This window comes from Chanodichthys erythropterus, chromosome 22 (genome assembly GCF_024489055.1).
Source record: "Chanodichthys erythropterus isolate Z2021 chromosome 22, ASM2448905v1, whole genome shotgun sequence".
Classification (NCBI taxonomy): domain Eukaryota; kingdom Metazoa; phylum Chordata; class Actinopteri; order Cypriniformes; family Xenocyprididae; genus Chanodichthys; species Chanodichthys erythropterus.
Window position 1 is genome coordinate 29,393,922 of NC_090242.1, and position 13,864 is coordinate 29,407,785.

The 13,864-nt window shown below is 39.4% G+C and overlaps 1 protein-coding gene across 4 annotated transcripts in view; it reads left to right on the forward strand.

Annotated features, from left to right (window-relative positions):
• taok1b (TAO kinase 1b) overlaps positions 1 to 13,800 on the forward strand; it is a 32,159-nt gene extending 18,359 nt beyond the window's left edge. For 3 of the 4 annotated variants that reach the window (XM_067376656.1, XM_067376657.1, XM_067376658.1), the window contains exons 10-20: positions 67 to 148; positions 263 to 430; positions 1,772 to 1,972; positions 2,091 to 2,240; positions 2,557 to 2,793; positions 5,653 to 5,787; positions 6,616 to 6,819; positions 6,991 to 7,230; positions 7,321 to 7,533; positions 7,742 to 7,924; positions 9,907 to 13,800. In XM_067376656.1, the coding sequence (XP_067232757.1) occupies positions 67 to 148; positions 263 to 430; positions 1,772 to 1,972; positions 2,091 to 2,240; positions 2,557 to 2,793; positions 5,653 to 5,787; positions 6,616 to 6,819; positions 6,991 to 7,230; positions 7,321 to 7,533; positions 7,742 to 7,924; positions 9,907 to 10,422 (2,329 nt within the window). In that variant the 3' untranslated portion in view covers positions 10,423 to 13,800. The remainder of the gene's footprint in view (positions 1 to 66; positions 149 to 262; positions 431 to 1,771; positions 1,973 to 2,090; positions 2,241 to 2,556; positions 2,794 to 5,652; positions 5,788 to 6,615; positions 6,820 to 6,990; positions 7,231 to 7,320; positions 7,534 to 7,741; positions 7,925 to 9,906) is intronic. The other variant, XM_067376659.1, reaches the window with a different exon arrangement.
• The last annotated feature ends 64 nt before the right edge of the window (positions 13,801 to 13,864 follow it).

A 13,864-nucleotide genomic window follows, 5' to 3' on the forward strand; every position in this document is an offset into this window, starting at 1 on the left:
TGAAAAATATTTCTGAGCGATTTCTGTGTTAGTCAGTTAACCTGCTGTGTTGTTCTCTTTCCTCAGGACGGATTATTTTAGAAATTTTGTTGACTCTTGCCTTCAGAAAATCCCCCAAGACAGACCACACTCTGAGGATCTGTTGCAGGTGTTTACTTTGCATTGAATTACTATTTTTTTTTTTTTGTTAGTCTTAATAATCCACCTGAATAATTAAGAGTTAACTGCCTTATTTTCTACACTCTTTTTGCAAAAACAATAGCATGCATTCGTCCTGCGAGAGAGGCCAGAATCTGTTCTGATGGACTTAATTTTGCGGACAAAAGATGCAGTCCGAGAGCTGGACAACCTGCAATATCGCAAGATGAAGAAGATCCTATTTCAAGAGGCCCACAATGGGCCGACCACTGAGACCCAGGAGGGAGATGAGGTCAGAACCTTCCCTAGTTCCAATACTTTAACATTAATTGGCTCATATATAAATTCAAAAGTCTGAGCCAAACTCAAAGAGTGTTCAAAAAGTTAAAAATCAAATTTAAAGGTGCACTATGTAACTTTTGGCACTTTAGCGGTTAAAAAACAAAACTGCATGCATTTTGTGGAAGAACATTGTTTTGGTTGTGCTTCAGCTCTGCGTGACTGTGTGGATGAATATGCTTATACTGCTCATAAAACATTCACTACTAGGCTTAAGAGATATAACCAGTTTAGATGGAAAGGATCTCAAGCTGATTAGCTTCACCCTTTAATAGACATGGTACTTCCTTGAAAATAAATACTAGCACAGCACTACAAGAAGTAAGGAAATGACCTTACACAATAGATAATGCTTTACAATGAACTCTGTTAGAGAGCTACATATGGCAATTTAACTATTCAATTAAGTACCTTACTCACATGTTGAGTAATAAAAATGTCATCTCAACATTTCAAATCCTTAATGTCTCGCCATCTCTGAAAAGCCAAGCCAGTGTTGATTCGTGTTTTATAACAAAGCTCTGTCGCGCACTCTTTTTGCCAGCAGCCTCTCCTCTGTCCAGTGTTTATTTATTTATTTTCAAATGGGTGACTCCCCGGAGGTTTTAGATTTAACTGCTCCATGTCAGCCTTTCTCACTGGTTATGATAACCTATGCCACCCCCACACCATACATCAAAGTAGCCCCTTTTCTCTATTTATGGACAGGTGAGCTATGCGTGTACACAATTTCCAGTGAAAACCATCAGGTGTAAAATATAAACATTTATAATAGGCTTACCATAGAAAATCAGGGTTAGACAAAAACATGTTTTGGAAGAAAAATGTATGAATTGACTCATTATTTAAATAAAAAAAGTTACATAATGTACCTTTTAAAATGGGACACTTTTGGAAAAAGGTCATATGTTCTTGGTTCCTTTTCAAGCACATGATAATCTTTCTGTTTTTTGATCAAAATTGTGTGTATATATATATATATATGTATGTATGTATGTATGTATGTATGTATGTATGTATGTAAAAAGTTTCACAGACAAGGCCTAAGCTAGTCCTAGACCAAAACGCATGTTTGAGCTGTTTTAACTGAAAGTATCCATTGTTTTTTCCTCAAGATATATTTTCTAGGATATGTTTATAAAAGCTACTTAAATTCCTTAATTGAACTAAGGCCTAATCCTGGCTTAGTCTAAGCCCTGTCTGTGAAACCAGGTCATTATTACTTATTATAATTACAGAGCACATATTACTGCTATGCTCTGAACTGCTGTTTTCTGTGTGTGTGTGTGTTCAGGAGCCGGAGCACAATGCTGGTCGCACTGGCACAGTGAGCAGTGTGGGCAGTAATCAGTCCATTCCCAGCATGTCGATCAGTGCGAGCTCTCAGAGCAGCTCAGTGAACAGCCTTCCTGATGCTGCTGATGACAAAAGTGAACTCGATCTGGAGAAAGACCACACTGTTATGTCTAACAGTTCAGTCATACACCTGAAGCCTGTACGTTCACATACCTCTTCCTAAAATATAACAGAAACTTTCAGGCCTTCCTTTATAACTCAGAATCTTTATACTAAGTAACTGTGAACATACATTTTCCTGTTTTTGTGTCCATCAGGAAGAAGAGGAAGTTTACCATGGGGGTCCTGAAACGCATCCTCAAACGCATCCTCGTCCCTCAGAAGCCCAGGTGGCACCTGCACAGCCCCCGCAACGAAAACACCATCGCAACCGCGAGCACTTTGCCACCATCCGCACAGCCTCGCTGGTGAGCCAGTCAAATCGGATCTGTACTGAAATGCTTCACAACCCTACAGTGTCCACATTGGATTTGTCAATTTAAAATTTCTCATTTTATAATTGATACACCGTGGCATTGGTCGCTTCCAGTATAGGCAATGTAAAATGTAAAACATAACAAGATTTTATTGTTTACTCCCAGTCAGGGGTTAGGATTAGGGTTTGGGTTAGGGTTAGGTTTTTGAAATGTTCAACATTGATTTAATTTTTCTTAAACCATGATCATTTTTATTCCTCTTCCCTCTCCATCCATTTCCTTGTGTCCCTCCTCTTGCCCCTTTCAGGTCACACGGCAGATGCAGGAACACGAGCAGGACTCTGAGCTGAGGGAGCAGATGTCCGGTTACAAGCGCATGAGACGGCAGCACCAGAAGCACCTTATGGCCCTGGAGAACAAACTGAAAGCAGAGATGGACGAACACAGGCTGAGACTGGACAAAGAGCTAGAGGCCCAGAGGAACAGCTTTGCCACTGAGATGGAGAGACTTGTGAAGAAAAACCAAGCAGCCATTGAGAAAGATGTAAGTGCACGTGAGGCATGTCACATGATCTGTGTGTAGACCCAAGCACAATCACTGGGTGGCTTCTATCACAAAGATGCGGAAAGTAATGCGGAAGTCCTGAAAAATGCTCAGAAACTGGGAATTCCCCTCTTCCTCTTATGCCATTCCAACAGTAACTTAACCACGTAATAATATCTTTCACATGCACAACATGGCCAAATGACACCCCTTTCTGATTAACTGCAAGTCTTCCAGTGAAGACAAATCTTGTTACATCAAAAAATGACATTCTAGAGAATTATGTGCTTCCTACTTTGTAGTAGTCCTTTTCTGCTTCATCATGACTATTTTTTATATTTAGGGCCCAAGCGAAAATTCGCGCAGGGCCCTCTTGTTCTTCTAAGGATTATTATTATTTTATTTTTTTTTTTTTTTAATTTTTTTTCCGTCTTCCGGGGCTTTTTGGGGGCCTTAACATGCTCAAAAACTCTTGAAAATTGGCACACACATTGGAATCCGCGGCCATTAGGACGCCGGAGAGGCTGGTACCCGGGCGTGGCAGGGGGGCTCGACAGCGCCCCCTTGAAAAAAGTCTGAAAATTTGGTCCATATATTAAACATGCTTGCACGTATTAGTATGAAACTCGGTACACATATAGACCTCATCGGGCCGAACAACTTTCGCGCTCTAAGTTAATCGCCACGCCAACAGGAAGTCAGCTATTAAGGGTTGTTTGAAAAACGCATGCTCTGGAATTTGATATACTCCTCCTAGACGATTAATCCGATCGCCACCAAACTCGGTCAGCATGAAGTCAAGACACTGATGATTAAAAATTGCCAGGGGATTTTTGATATCTCGAACGGTTTGGCCGTGGCGAGGCAACGAATTTATGGCGAGAAAAAGGAAACAGGAAATGTGTTATAACGTCTTAATACATATATTGATCTTTATGAAACTTCACGAGTGTGTTCGTTATAGGAGTCTGATCACATGGATGTGACTATTGTGAGTCAAAGTTATAGCGCCACCAACTGGCAGCAGGAAGTGTATCACTTTTTGAAATGTTTTGAGATCACCCTCTTATTTTTACCTGATTTGCTTCAAACTTCATCAGTGTAATGTCAATACACAGCAGATGTAGACCTATGACAGGATTTTTGATATTTGAAATATTGTTGCCATGGCAACAGGTCAAACTGTAATAATATTCTTGAGTGTTTTTGAGGCTCTTAACATGCTTCAAATTGCATGAAACTCGACACACACATCAATATTGTCAACCAGTAGACATGGACAAAGCCATAGAAATGGGCGTGGTGGAGGGGCTCAGTAGCGCCACCTTTTGACAAAAGTGGGGGGGTTATTTTTTCCTACAGTCACCAAACTCGGTACACATATTATTCTCATCAAGCCGGACAATTTTCTAATTTACATTCATTAGCTCCGACCAACAGGAAGTCAGCTATTTTGGTTTGAATGTTAATTTTTTGAAAAAACAGGCTATGAATTTTATACTACTACTCCTACAGGGTTTATCCAATTTACACCAAGCTTTTTTTTAACTTTTTTTTTTAACACATTGAAGTTGTTTAATTGCAAACGGATTTTGGATATCTCAAACGGTTTGGCCGTGGCGAGGCAACGAATTTATGGCGAGAAAAAGGAAACAGGAAATGTGTTATAACTTCTGCATACATTGATTGATGTTTATGAAACTTCAGGAGTGTGTTGGTTGTAGTAGTCTGATCACATGGATGTAACTATTGTGAGTCAAAGTTATAGCGCCACCAAATGGCAGCAAGAAGTGTATCACTTTTAAAATGCTTTGAGATCACCCTCTTATTTTTACCTGATTTGCTTCAAACTTCATCAGTGTAATGTCAATACACAGCAGATGTAGACCTATGACAGGATTTTTGATATTTGAAATATTGTTGCCATGGCAACAGGTCAAACTGTAATAATATTCTTGAGTGTTTTTTGAGGCTCTTAACATGCTTCAAATTGCATGAAACTCGACACACACATCAATATTGTCAACCAGTAGACATGGACAAAGCCATAGAAATGGGCGTGGTGGAGGGGCTCAGTAGCGCCACCTTTTGACAAAAGTGGGGGGTTAGTTTTTCCTACAGTCACCAAACTCGGTACACATATTATTCTCATCAAGCCGGACAATTTTCTAATTTACATTCATTAGCTCCGACCAACAGGAAGTCAGCTATTTTGGTTTGAATGTTAATTTTTTGAAAAAACAGGCTATGAATTTTATACTACTACTCCTACAGGGTTTATCCAATTTACAACAAGCTATTTTTAACTTGTTTCTAAAACATTGAATTTGTTTAATTGCAAACGGATTTTGGATATCTCAAACGGTTTGGCCGTGGCGAGGCAACGAATTTATGGCAAGAAAAGGGAAACAAAGTGTTATAACTTCTGCATACATTAATTGATTTTGATGAAACTTTGGCTTAGTCTTCGTTGTACAAGGCTGATCACATGGATTTGAGTATTGTGATTCAAAGTCATAGCGCCACCAACTGGAAGCAGAAAATGTGTCACTTTCAGCATACATTGAGATCACCCTCTTATTTTTACCTGATTTGCTTCAAAATTCATCAGAATAATGTTAAAACTTGGCACATGTAATCCTTTGAAAATGGGCAGGGAGGAGGGGCTCTATAGCGGCACCTTGTAGTGCAGTAAATGTGGAGTGAATTTGACATAGTCCTTTGATGTTTAACCGTTTTAAGTGCCTATTGCCCGCTGTGCACAGTTGCCCTGAAGCCACCGGGGTGGCGGTGCCACCGGGCTTGGGCCCGCCATCGCTGCTCGTTAATTTTTTTTTTCCCCATGATGTTTTCTTGAAGGCCAAGTCATTTGCCAATGATGAGAAGAAATTCCAACAGCACATTCAAGCCCAGCAGAAGAAAGAGCTTAGTAGCTTCCTGGAATCACAGAAACGAGAGTATAAGCTACGCAAGGAGCAACTGAAAGAGGTACAGGTATATTCAAGCATGGCTTTTTGCCCACCTATGAATCCACCAATTGTGTTTTTCATCTTGGCGTAATTCCACCTAGATTGATCTTTGTGCATGTACAGTGCAAATGAATCAAGACAAGTGAAAAAGCCAGATTTTGGCATGGTCAAAACAGCTGAAAATTAGAGATGCACTGAAATTTCGGCATCTGAAAATACTGAAAATTAATTTTTGTTTTTGGCTGAAACTGTTTTGAGGCCAAAGTCATTGACCAAAACATTGACATTTAATTAGTACTTCACTAATGGTGCATATAGGCTGTCAGTGCACATTTTGCTAAATGTACATGCTATATTACATATTATATTTTTACTATTACATACTATATTTTAACATGTTGTCTTCATTATTTAATGTATGTTTAAATAAATCTTCCATGAAAATGTACATTTCAATAAATTGAGAAAACATTATTATATCATTATTAAAAAGACTAATATAGAACTGCCTTATATGCAATTTAAATGTTTATATACAAATTTGTTTGATTATTAAATTAACTTTATTTTTAATTTTGGTTTATGGGTTAATTAAAACTTCAATTTTGGTTTCAGTAAAAAAAATAATTTCTAAGAATCACTACTAAAAAGTCATGTTTCTCTATTGTTCAGCCATTTGACAATTTCCAATATGCATCCTAGAGGATTAGAGGGAACATTGTTACTTCGTAGATTCAAGTAGATTGTGAATATAAATTGTATATTCATATATAAATATAAGTAGCTAAATATTTATTTTTAATTTGTAAGTATTTCCGCCTAACCTCCCATTGATGTTTCCCACACTGTTTAGGAGCTAAATGAGAACCAGTCCACCCCTAAGAAGGAGAAGCAGGAGTGGTTGTCGAAGCAGAAGGAGAACTTTCAGCACTACCAGGCAGAGGAGGAAGCCAACCTGCTCCGCCGACAGCGCCAGTACCTGGAGCTGGAATGTCGGCGCTTTAAACGCCGAATCCTCATTGCAAAACACAATGTAGAGCAAGACCTCGTCCGGGAGGTAGCGTTTCTTATCCTCATGACATAACTGTCCTAAATAGGACTGTAACCAATGACTATTTTGAAAATTGACTAATCTAGCCATTATTTCCTTGATTTAATTTGATTTTAAAAAGCCATTTTTTATGTCCAAAGAAAGCAAATATAATGACACAAGGTTTTCTTGATCCAGGAACTTAATAAGCGTCAAACACAGAAAGATCTGGAACACGCCATGCTGCTTCGCCAACATGAGTCCATGCAGGAGCTGGAGGTGAGGCAGCTGGGCACCATCCAGAAAATGCGTACAGAGCTGATCCGCTTACAGCATCAGACTGAGCTCACCAACCAGCTAGAATACAACAAACGCAGAGAGCGAGAGCTGCGCCGCAAACATGTCATGGAGGTCCGGCAACAGCCCAAGAGCCTTAAGGTGTGTTTCCTTTTAGTCTATGCTTGTTTTTATAGTGCATACTAGTCTTGTGGGGCGAGTAAGCCTTTCCTCCTCTTTGATCTGTATCAGTCTAAAGAGCTGCAGATCAAGAAGCAGTTCCAGGACACGTGTAAGATCCAGACACGGCAGTATAAGGCCCTGCGCAACCACCTCCTGGAAACCACGCCCAAGTCTGACCACAAGGCTGTGCTGAAGAGGCTGAAGGAGGAGCAGACACGGAAATTAGCCATCCTTGCTGAGCAGTACGACCATTCCATCAATGACATGCTTTCCACACAAGCTGTGAGTCCTGCCATGTTATGTAAAGCCGTCAAAGAATTTCAACCAATCACAAATTTCAGATGCAATTTGTCCACAGAATTTAGTTGTGGGCCTATGAAATGCAAGAGGCGAAAATATGTTATCCTAATTTAAATGTGGATAATGTGGCATCTCTTGCCTTTTATGCACTGGTTCTAAATGTAACTCCACCTCCCATCTTGCTCCTCAGCTGCGATTGGACGAGGCACAGGAGGCCGAATGTCAGGTGCTAAGGATGCAGCTGCAGCAGGAGCTGGAGTTGCTAAATGCCTATCAGAGCAAGATCAAAATGCAGACGGACGCACAGCACGATCGTGAGAGGAAAGAGCTGGAGCAGAGGGTTTCGCTGAGGAGGGCTCTTCTTGAACAGAAGGTATGTTAACTGATACAAATCCAAGCAGCACACAACAGAAATAACAGGGGGAACGTTTTTGACATTCCAGAATAAGAATTAAAGCTATAGTTCACCCAAAAATGAAAGTTCTGTCATTTACCCTTTTTTTTTCCTGGGACAATGAAAGTTCTGAAGCATTTACAAAATTTTAAGGAACACGTTAGCCTAAATTCATATCCAGAGACACATTCACTTACTACTTGCGGAAGAACATTAATGATGTTGACCTTGCAATTTTGAATCTGAACACAATATTTAAAAAAAAAAATGTAGATTCCTCAAATTTCTACTTTTATGTTCCACGGAAAAGTGCATACAGGTTTAGAATGACATGAGGGTCAACAACTGACAACGGTATTTTGTCTAAAGGCTGGAATACACTACATAACTTTTAAAATCTGAACGCTAGACATCATACACTTAGCCGACTGATGATCCCACACCAATAGACTTTTTAAAGTCGTTCCAACCACAACAAACTTACACTGAACCATGTATGTTGTTGCTTGGAGATGCATGTCAAATAAAAACGATGTGTTTTAATTCGCTTCAAATTATCAAAGATGTTTGATATCCTCCAAGTGGATGGAACATAGACTGTAAAAAAAATATGGATGACTCACTTCCACACTCTTATATGGTGCTGTTATCTTGTGCTGATTCGGAGTCAGTACTGAACTCGGGACCCGAGTCTGCGCAGTAGTGAGCATGAAGTGTAGTGAAGCTCAGATAAGCTGTCAATCATGACATCACACCCCCATTTTTATGGCATCAAATAACTAAAAAAATGAACATTTGAACTTACATCAGCATGATTAAAAACTATATTATAAATTATTTGAAGTGTAATTTAACCCTTTCAAGTGTGAGTTTAAAATATTCTAGCTGACCCCCCAGAGTGAGTTTTTTTTTTTTAAGGTGACCGTTAGAATGTCTGCCTTTATTGTTTCTTTGGCAACGTGTCATGCTTGTCACGTAACGCACTGCAGCCACAATAACACTGTATGACAGTTGTATCGCTATTATTTTTTTTCCCTTTATTTAAAATATTCACAACGTTGCTTACCATGTCATCAACTATCTGATTCCGATTCTCAAATCTGTGTGAATGTGTTTTGTCATTTAAAAACCTTTATAAATGATCTTTATCTTGATCTATAACGTGAGATGGGCGCCGCCATCTTAGAGTCTTATCAGTCGGATTTACAGCACGTGAATTCATCATTTTCTCCCAAAATACATGCAAGTAAGTGGCTGGTGAACTGAAAGAATAATAGAGTAAACTTTAACATAGGCAAATTATATTTGACTGGATTGTTATTGCTGCTTCCATTGATGTCTGACATCAGTGTGTATTTTACAAACTCTAAAGGTATTGTTTTACTGGTGCTTATGTGTATTTAAATGTCTGAAACCTTAAAAAAAAAAAAAACATTATGTGGCTGAAAACACTGCATAGTTGTGATATATGACAAGCGCCGAGCGCGTCCGTCTTGCAGCCAAAGCACGAAAGCACAGTTCTGGCAGTTGTGACGTCTAACGTTCTAAATCCCATATGTGGGAACGTACCACTCAAAAGGTTAATTGTTTAGTTTGTCTCATGACCCATTACATTAGATGGAGAGGAGGGTGGGGTTTATGACCCATACTGGGACCAACCACCTGGGGGCGATTGAGACGCTTTGGCTTCACCTTTCAGGACTTGTGCGGCACACTTGGGATGGAATCATTGTGTAAAGCTAAAAAAAAATCAGTCTGTGCCCATCATACAATACACAATTTTCTGTGCAGTCTCTCAACTCTGACTGCCCAAAATTTTCAGACAAGCTCTGACTTTCGGCACACTCCAGACTGCAAAAATCATTGTGTGGTGTATTCCAGCCTTATTTATCCCTGCACCAGCTGGGAAAATGTCATGTCATCATTGAAGTGTTACCTGATGCTATTTTGGTTTTGGTCAGATTGAAGAGGAGATGGTAACCCTGCAGAATGAGCGATCAGAACGAATTCGCAGTCTGTTAGAGAAGCAGGCCCGGGAGATCGAGGCGTTTGACTCTGAAAGCATGCGTCTGGGCTTCAGCAACATGGTGCTCTCCAGCCTGGCTCCGTCCGACGGCCACAGCCACAGCTTTCCAGGGGCCCAGAGTAGCTGGGGCTCCCAGCATGGTGCAGGCTCTCAGGGGTCACACTGGGGAGGGCAACATAGTGGCAGCCAGCACGGTCACCACCACCACCCAAGCCACGGTGGCTCTATCCAACAGCCCTGGGGTCACGGCCTGTCTTCAGGGGGACCGCCTCCCTGGGGACACCACGGGTCTGGAGGCAGTCAGCGCTCAAGTGGGGGAAGTAGTGGGCTACGGAACAGTCCCCAGGCAGTACGGCGGGCCACCACAGGGGGCCGCAGTGAGCAGGGGATGAGCAGGAGTGCCAGCATCGCCTCTCAGATTTCCAATGGCTCGCACCTGTCCTACACGTAAGATCCCCTGCTGCTCACCCACAACACTTGTCTTGGCCCAAAATGCCATAGGGGAAGGGATAAAGGGGCACCATGGTCTTTTTTTTTTTTTTTTTTTTTAAAACATCCATTCCTTTATTTCTAGTCCTCAAAATATATATTTTATACACATGGCAAGCACAAAATGCATTCACTGTAGTTCCAGTTACAGAATGTCAGCCAGAAAGGGCACTTAAATGTTCTGGCAAGTTAAATCAGCTAGAATCCAGAATGACAGTCATTTTTGCAGTGATGCGATGTGCATTTTAGAGCGTGTTAGATTTGAATTGAGAATGTTAGTGATGGTAAGAATGAATAAATGAATGCTGTGTATTGTATGCAAGTCTTTATGCAGTGGGTTTTTATCATGGTCAGGTTGTTTCGGCTGGATTCTTTGCAAAGCGTGGGAGTTCATGTTTCTAAAGAAATTATAGGAAAACAATTGCAAATATATATATATGGTTTAAAGGTTGGATAGCAGAATGTGAAAGAATCAAGCTTTACAGTGCACTTGATTTTTGTCTAGCGTAGTCTTTTATAAAGCACTAATGTTTTAATGTGTTAATAAACAGTATGCTCTTTTTGTGCCAGAACAAATTTTAACTATGAAAAGATACTGTGAAATGCTAGGAGTATTATTTTGATTGAATTATCGTGATTTTTTTTTTTTTTTTTTTTTGCCATCACACTTTTGCCATGCATTGCCATCCCTCCACTAGAAACAGTGTGGAGAGCAGGATGCCATTTTGCTTTTTGAAAACAAAGCTTAAAACTCTGATAGCAAGTGTAACAGATTTGTTCCATTTCTATATGCCAAAAGGACATTGGTGGTTTTAAGGTAGGTGTGCAAAATGACTATATTAATGTGAAGGTACTTCAAGGGTCTTGAAAAGTGGGGGTGTCTTGAACTGAATCTGTAGAATGACACCTTTAAACAGGTTTTGCTATGTGAATGTAAATGAGCGTTAAAGCATGTTGGCACGGTACAACTCCACTCCTGCATAACAGTATGGCAAAAGCTGTTGAAGTATATTAATGTTCGTTTTAGTCTTTTGATTTAGTGATGCCAAAGGTAACAATCGCAACTATGCAAAAGGAGAATAGCCTGTCACATTCACATCTTCTTTCACTGAGCTTAACATCACAGAAAAGCACTTTACCATCCCTTTCTACTCTTAGTTGATCACTACAGTCATATACGAGCAGATCTCCTGGACCTCGGGTGCCCCCTCCTCCCCTTTCTCAGGCTGGGTTTAACAAGAGCGTGTTGTGTGGATTTTAGGGGTGGGGAGGTCTAGGTTGGGTAGGCTTGAGACCGCTGAATGTTTTTGCTGGGCGGGTGGGTGCCGCTGCTGTCGTCCCTGCAATGCCTTGGTTTCTTCCACACCCACCCCAGAGCTCCAGTGACTGCTGCCCACCCTCCAACCGAACACTTGTCACAGCATGTAGAAAAAAAAGTGATTAAAAATGCAATGGAAAAACAAGGTTAGATATCATATAAAACATTATGGTGGAAGGGTATACAGCCAGAAGACCGCTTTAAGTGAGATGTATAGGAAAACGTTTGTGTATATTGTATATTTAGAATTTTAAATAAATGAATAAATTGAAATCAAGAGAGAGACCCAAGTTAAAACTAGACTAAAATTTAATTGCTTGAATGTGAAGATAAAATAAAAAATAACTTGGTTTCTAATATTGATTATTTAAAAAGAGAAAAAAATTATATATAAATATATATATATACACAGCATATTCTCAGAGGTGTCAAGCGAAGCCAAAAAAAGATTTTATTTTCCCCGCAGTTAGATTTACACAGAGGATATCACTCTTTATATGGATTTTTTCCATCGTCCTCTCTTTGCTGCTTGCTCTCCTTGCTTTCAAAGGTATCAGTTACCATATTCACTTGTGCCAGTACTCATGTTCTGTTATCTGTGAACCAACAGTGAACGTTCATCTTCTGAAACATAAATGCCATTTGGTTTTTTGTTTCGGGGGGAAAAAAGAGAAACATTTACAACTGCCATCATGCCTATTACATAAGAGCTTCAAAAACATTTTTCCAAGAAAAGAAAGTGCTGTCTACAATATTTATCAATTCTAAACACTATTTTGGTACACTTCTGGTATATGCATGGGATTGCAGATTTCATGAAGTTGCCCATCTCAGTCTAACTAAAGCAACTGAGCCAATGCATCGCCAATTCTAAAGATTTGGGCCAAATGTAACATTAACATGAGAAATATATATATATAACATGCCAATCATCTAATAACATTCAGTACTCTAATGGAATCACTGGACCAGAGGAACAGCCATAGACAAAATGTGATCTTTTTGACATTGAGTTTACTCTTGCAAACGGGGTCATGCAGTATTTTCCAAAGGGGAGCAGTGTGCCCTGTCAAATGAGAGTAGATTTCTTTGAAATCTCTTAGCATCCTTGTTTTAATGAGCCTTTGAAAAAGTGTGAAAACAACAGGATAAATAATATTCAAAGAAGGTGGTACATCTCTGTACAGTGCATTTACCAGTATTTCAACCATTTTCTTTTGATGGTCATTGTCTCATTTTTCCTGCTTCAACATTACCATAGCAATCCATATATAACCTGTATTAAAATGTATAGATTGTGAAAAACTGAATGTTGGAGAGATTACAAAAATTGTTATGGCTATTCATAACAAAAACACTTACAACAAGTGAATTAAAAAATATAAAAATTATGAACACTTAAGGGGACAAATGTAATGTTTTGTTTGTAATTACTCCTTTTGTTGGCAGGGGGTTACTGGACAAATAAATCAACTGTAATAAAGTAATTTTAGTATATATTGGTTTTGTCATTTTTATCTTTTAATCCATTTTGTATGTTTCAAATCTAAGTGTACTAAAAAAAAAAAGTGTTCTTTCCTATACATCCTTTTCATGATTAATGCTCAAGTTAACAAGCAATATTGATTCCTTTTAAATACAGTGCTTTGAATTCAGAAAATGAGTCCAAAAATGTGCCATAGATCGTTACTGTGGTACAATATCTATTGAGGAGAAATTGTCGTGCACAGAGAGTTACCCAACTTGCTCAAAGTGATTAGTTTGTACAAAGAAAATGGCATAGCTAAATATAGCATCTAAATAGTATAGGCCAAGCCGTCAACATGATTAAGGCCAGTCGGTACATGTCCTTTTTATTTATCAAGATCTCCATTTTGAATCTTTATCTATTGTAATCTTATTCTTGCTCATTTCCACACAACTGCAGTTTCCTAACTGAGGGCACCTAACATTTTCTTTAAACATGTTCTGTGCTTCTTGGTATTAAGTTTAGCACTGCCATTCTATGCTCTTATGATACCACCTGCTTCTCTCACTCAGCGAGTGTAGGATCTATTCCAAGTAAAATCCACCTGCTCTTCTTCTA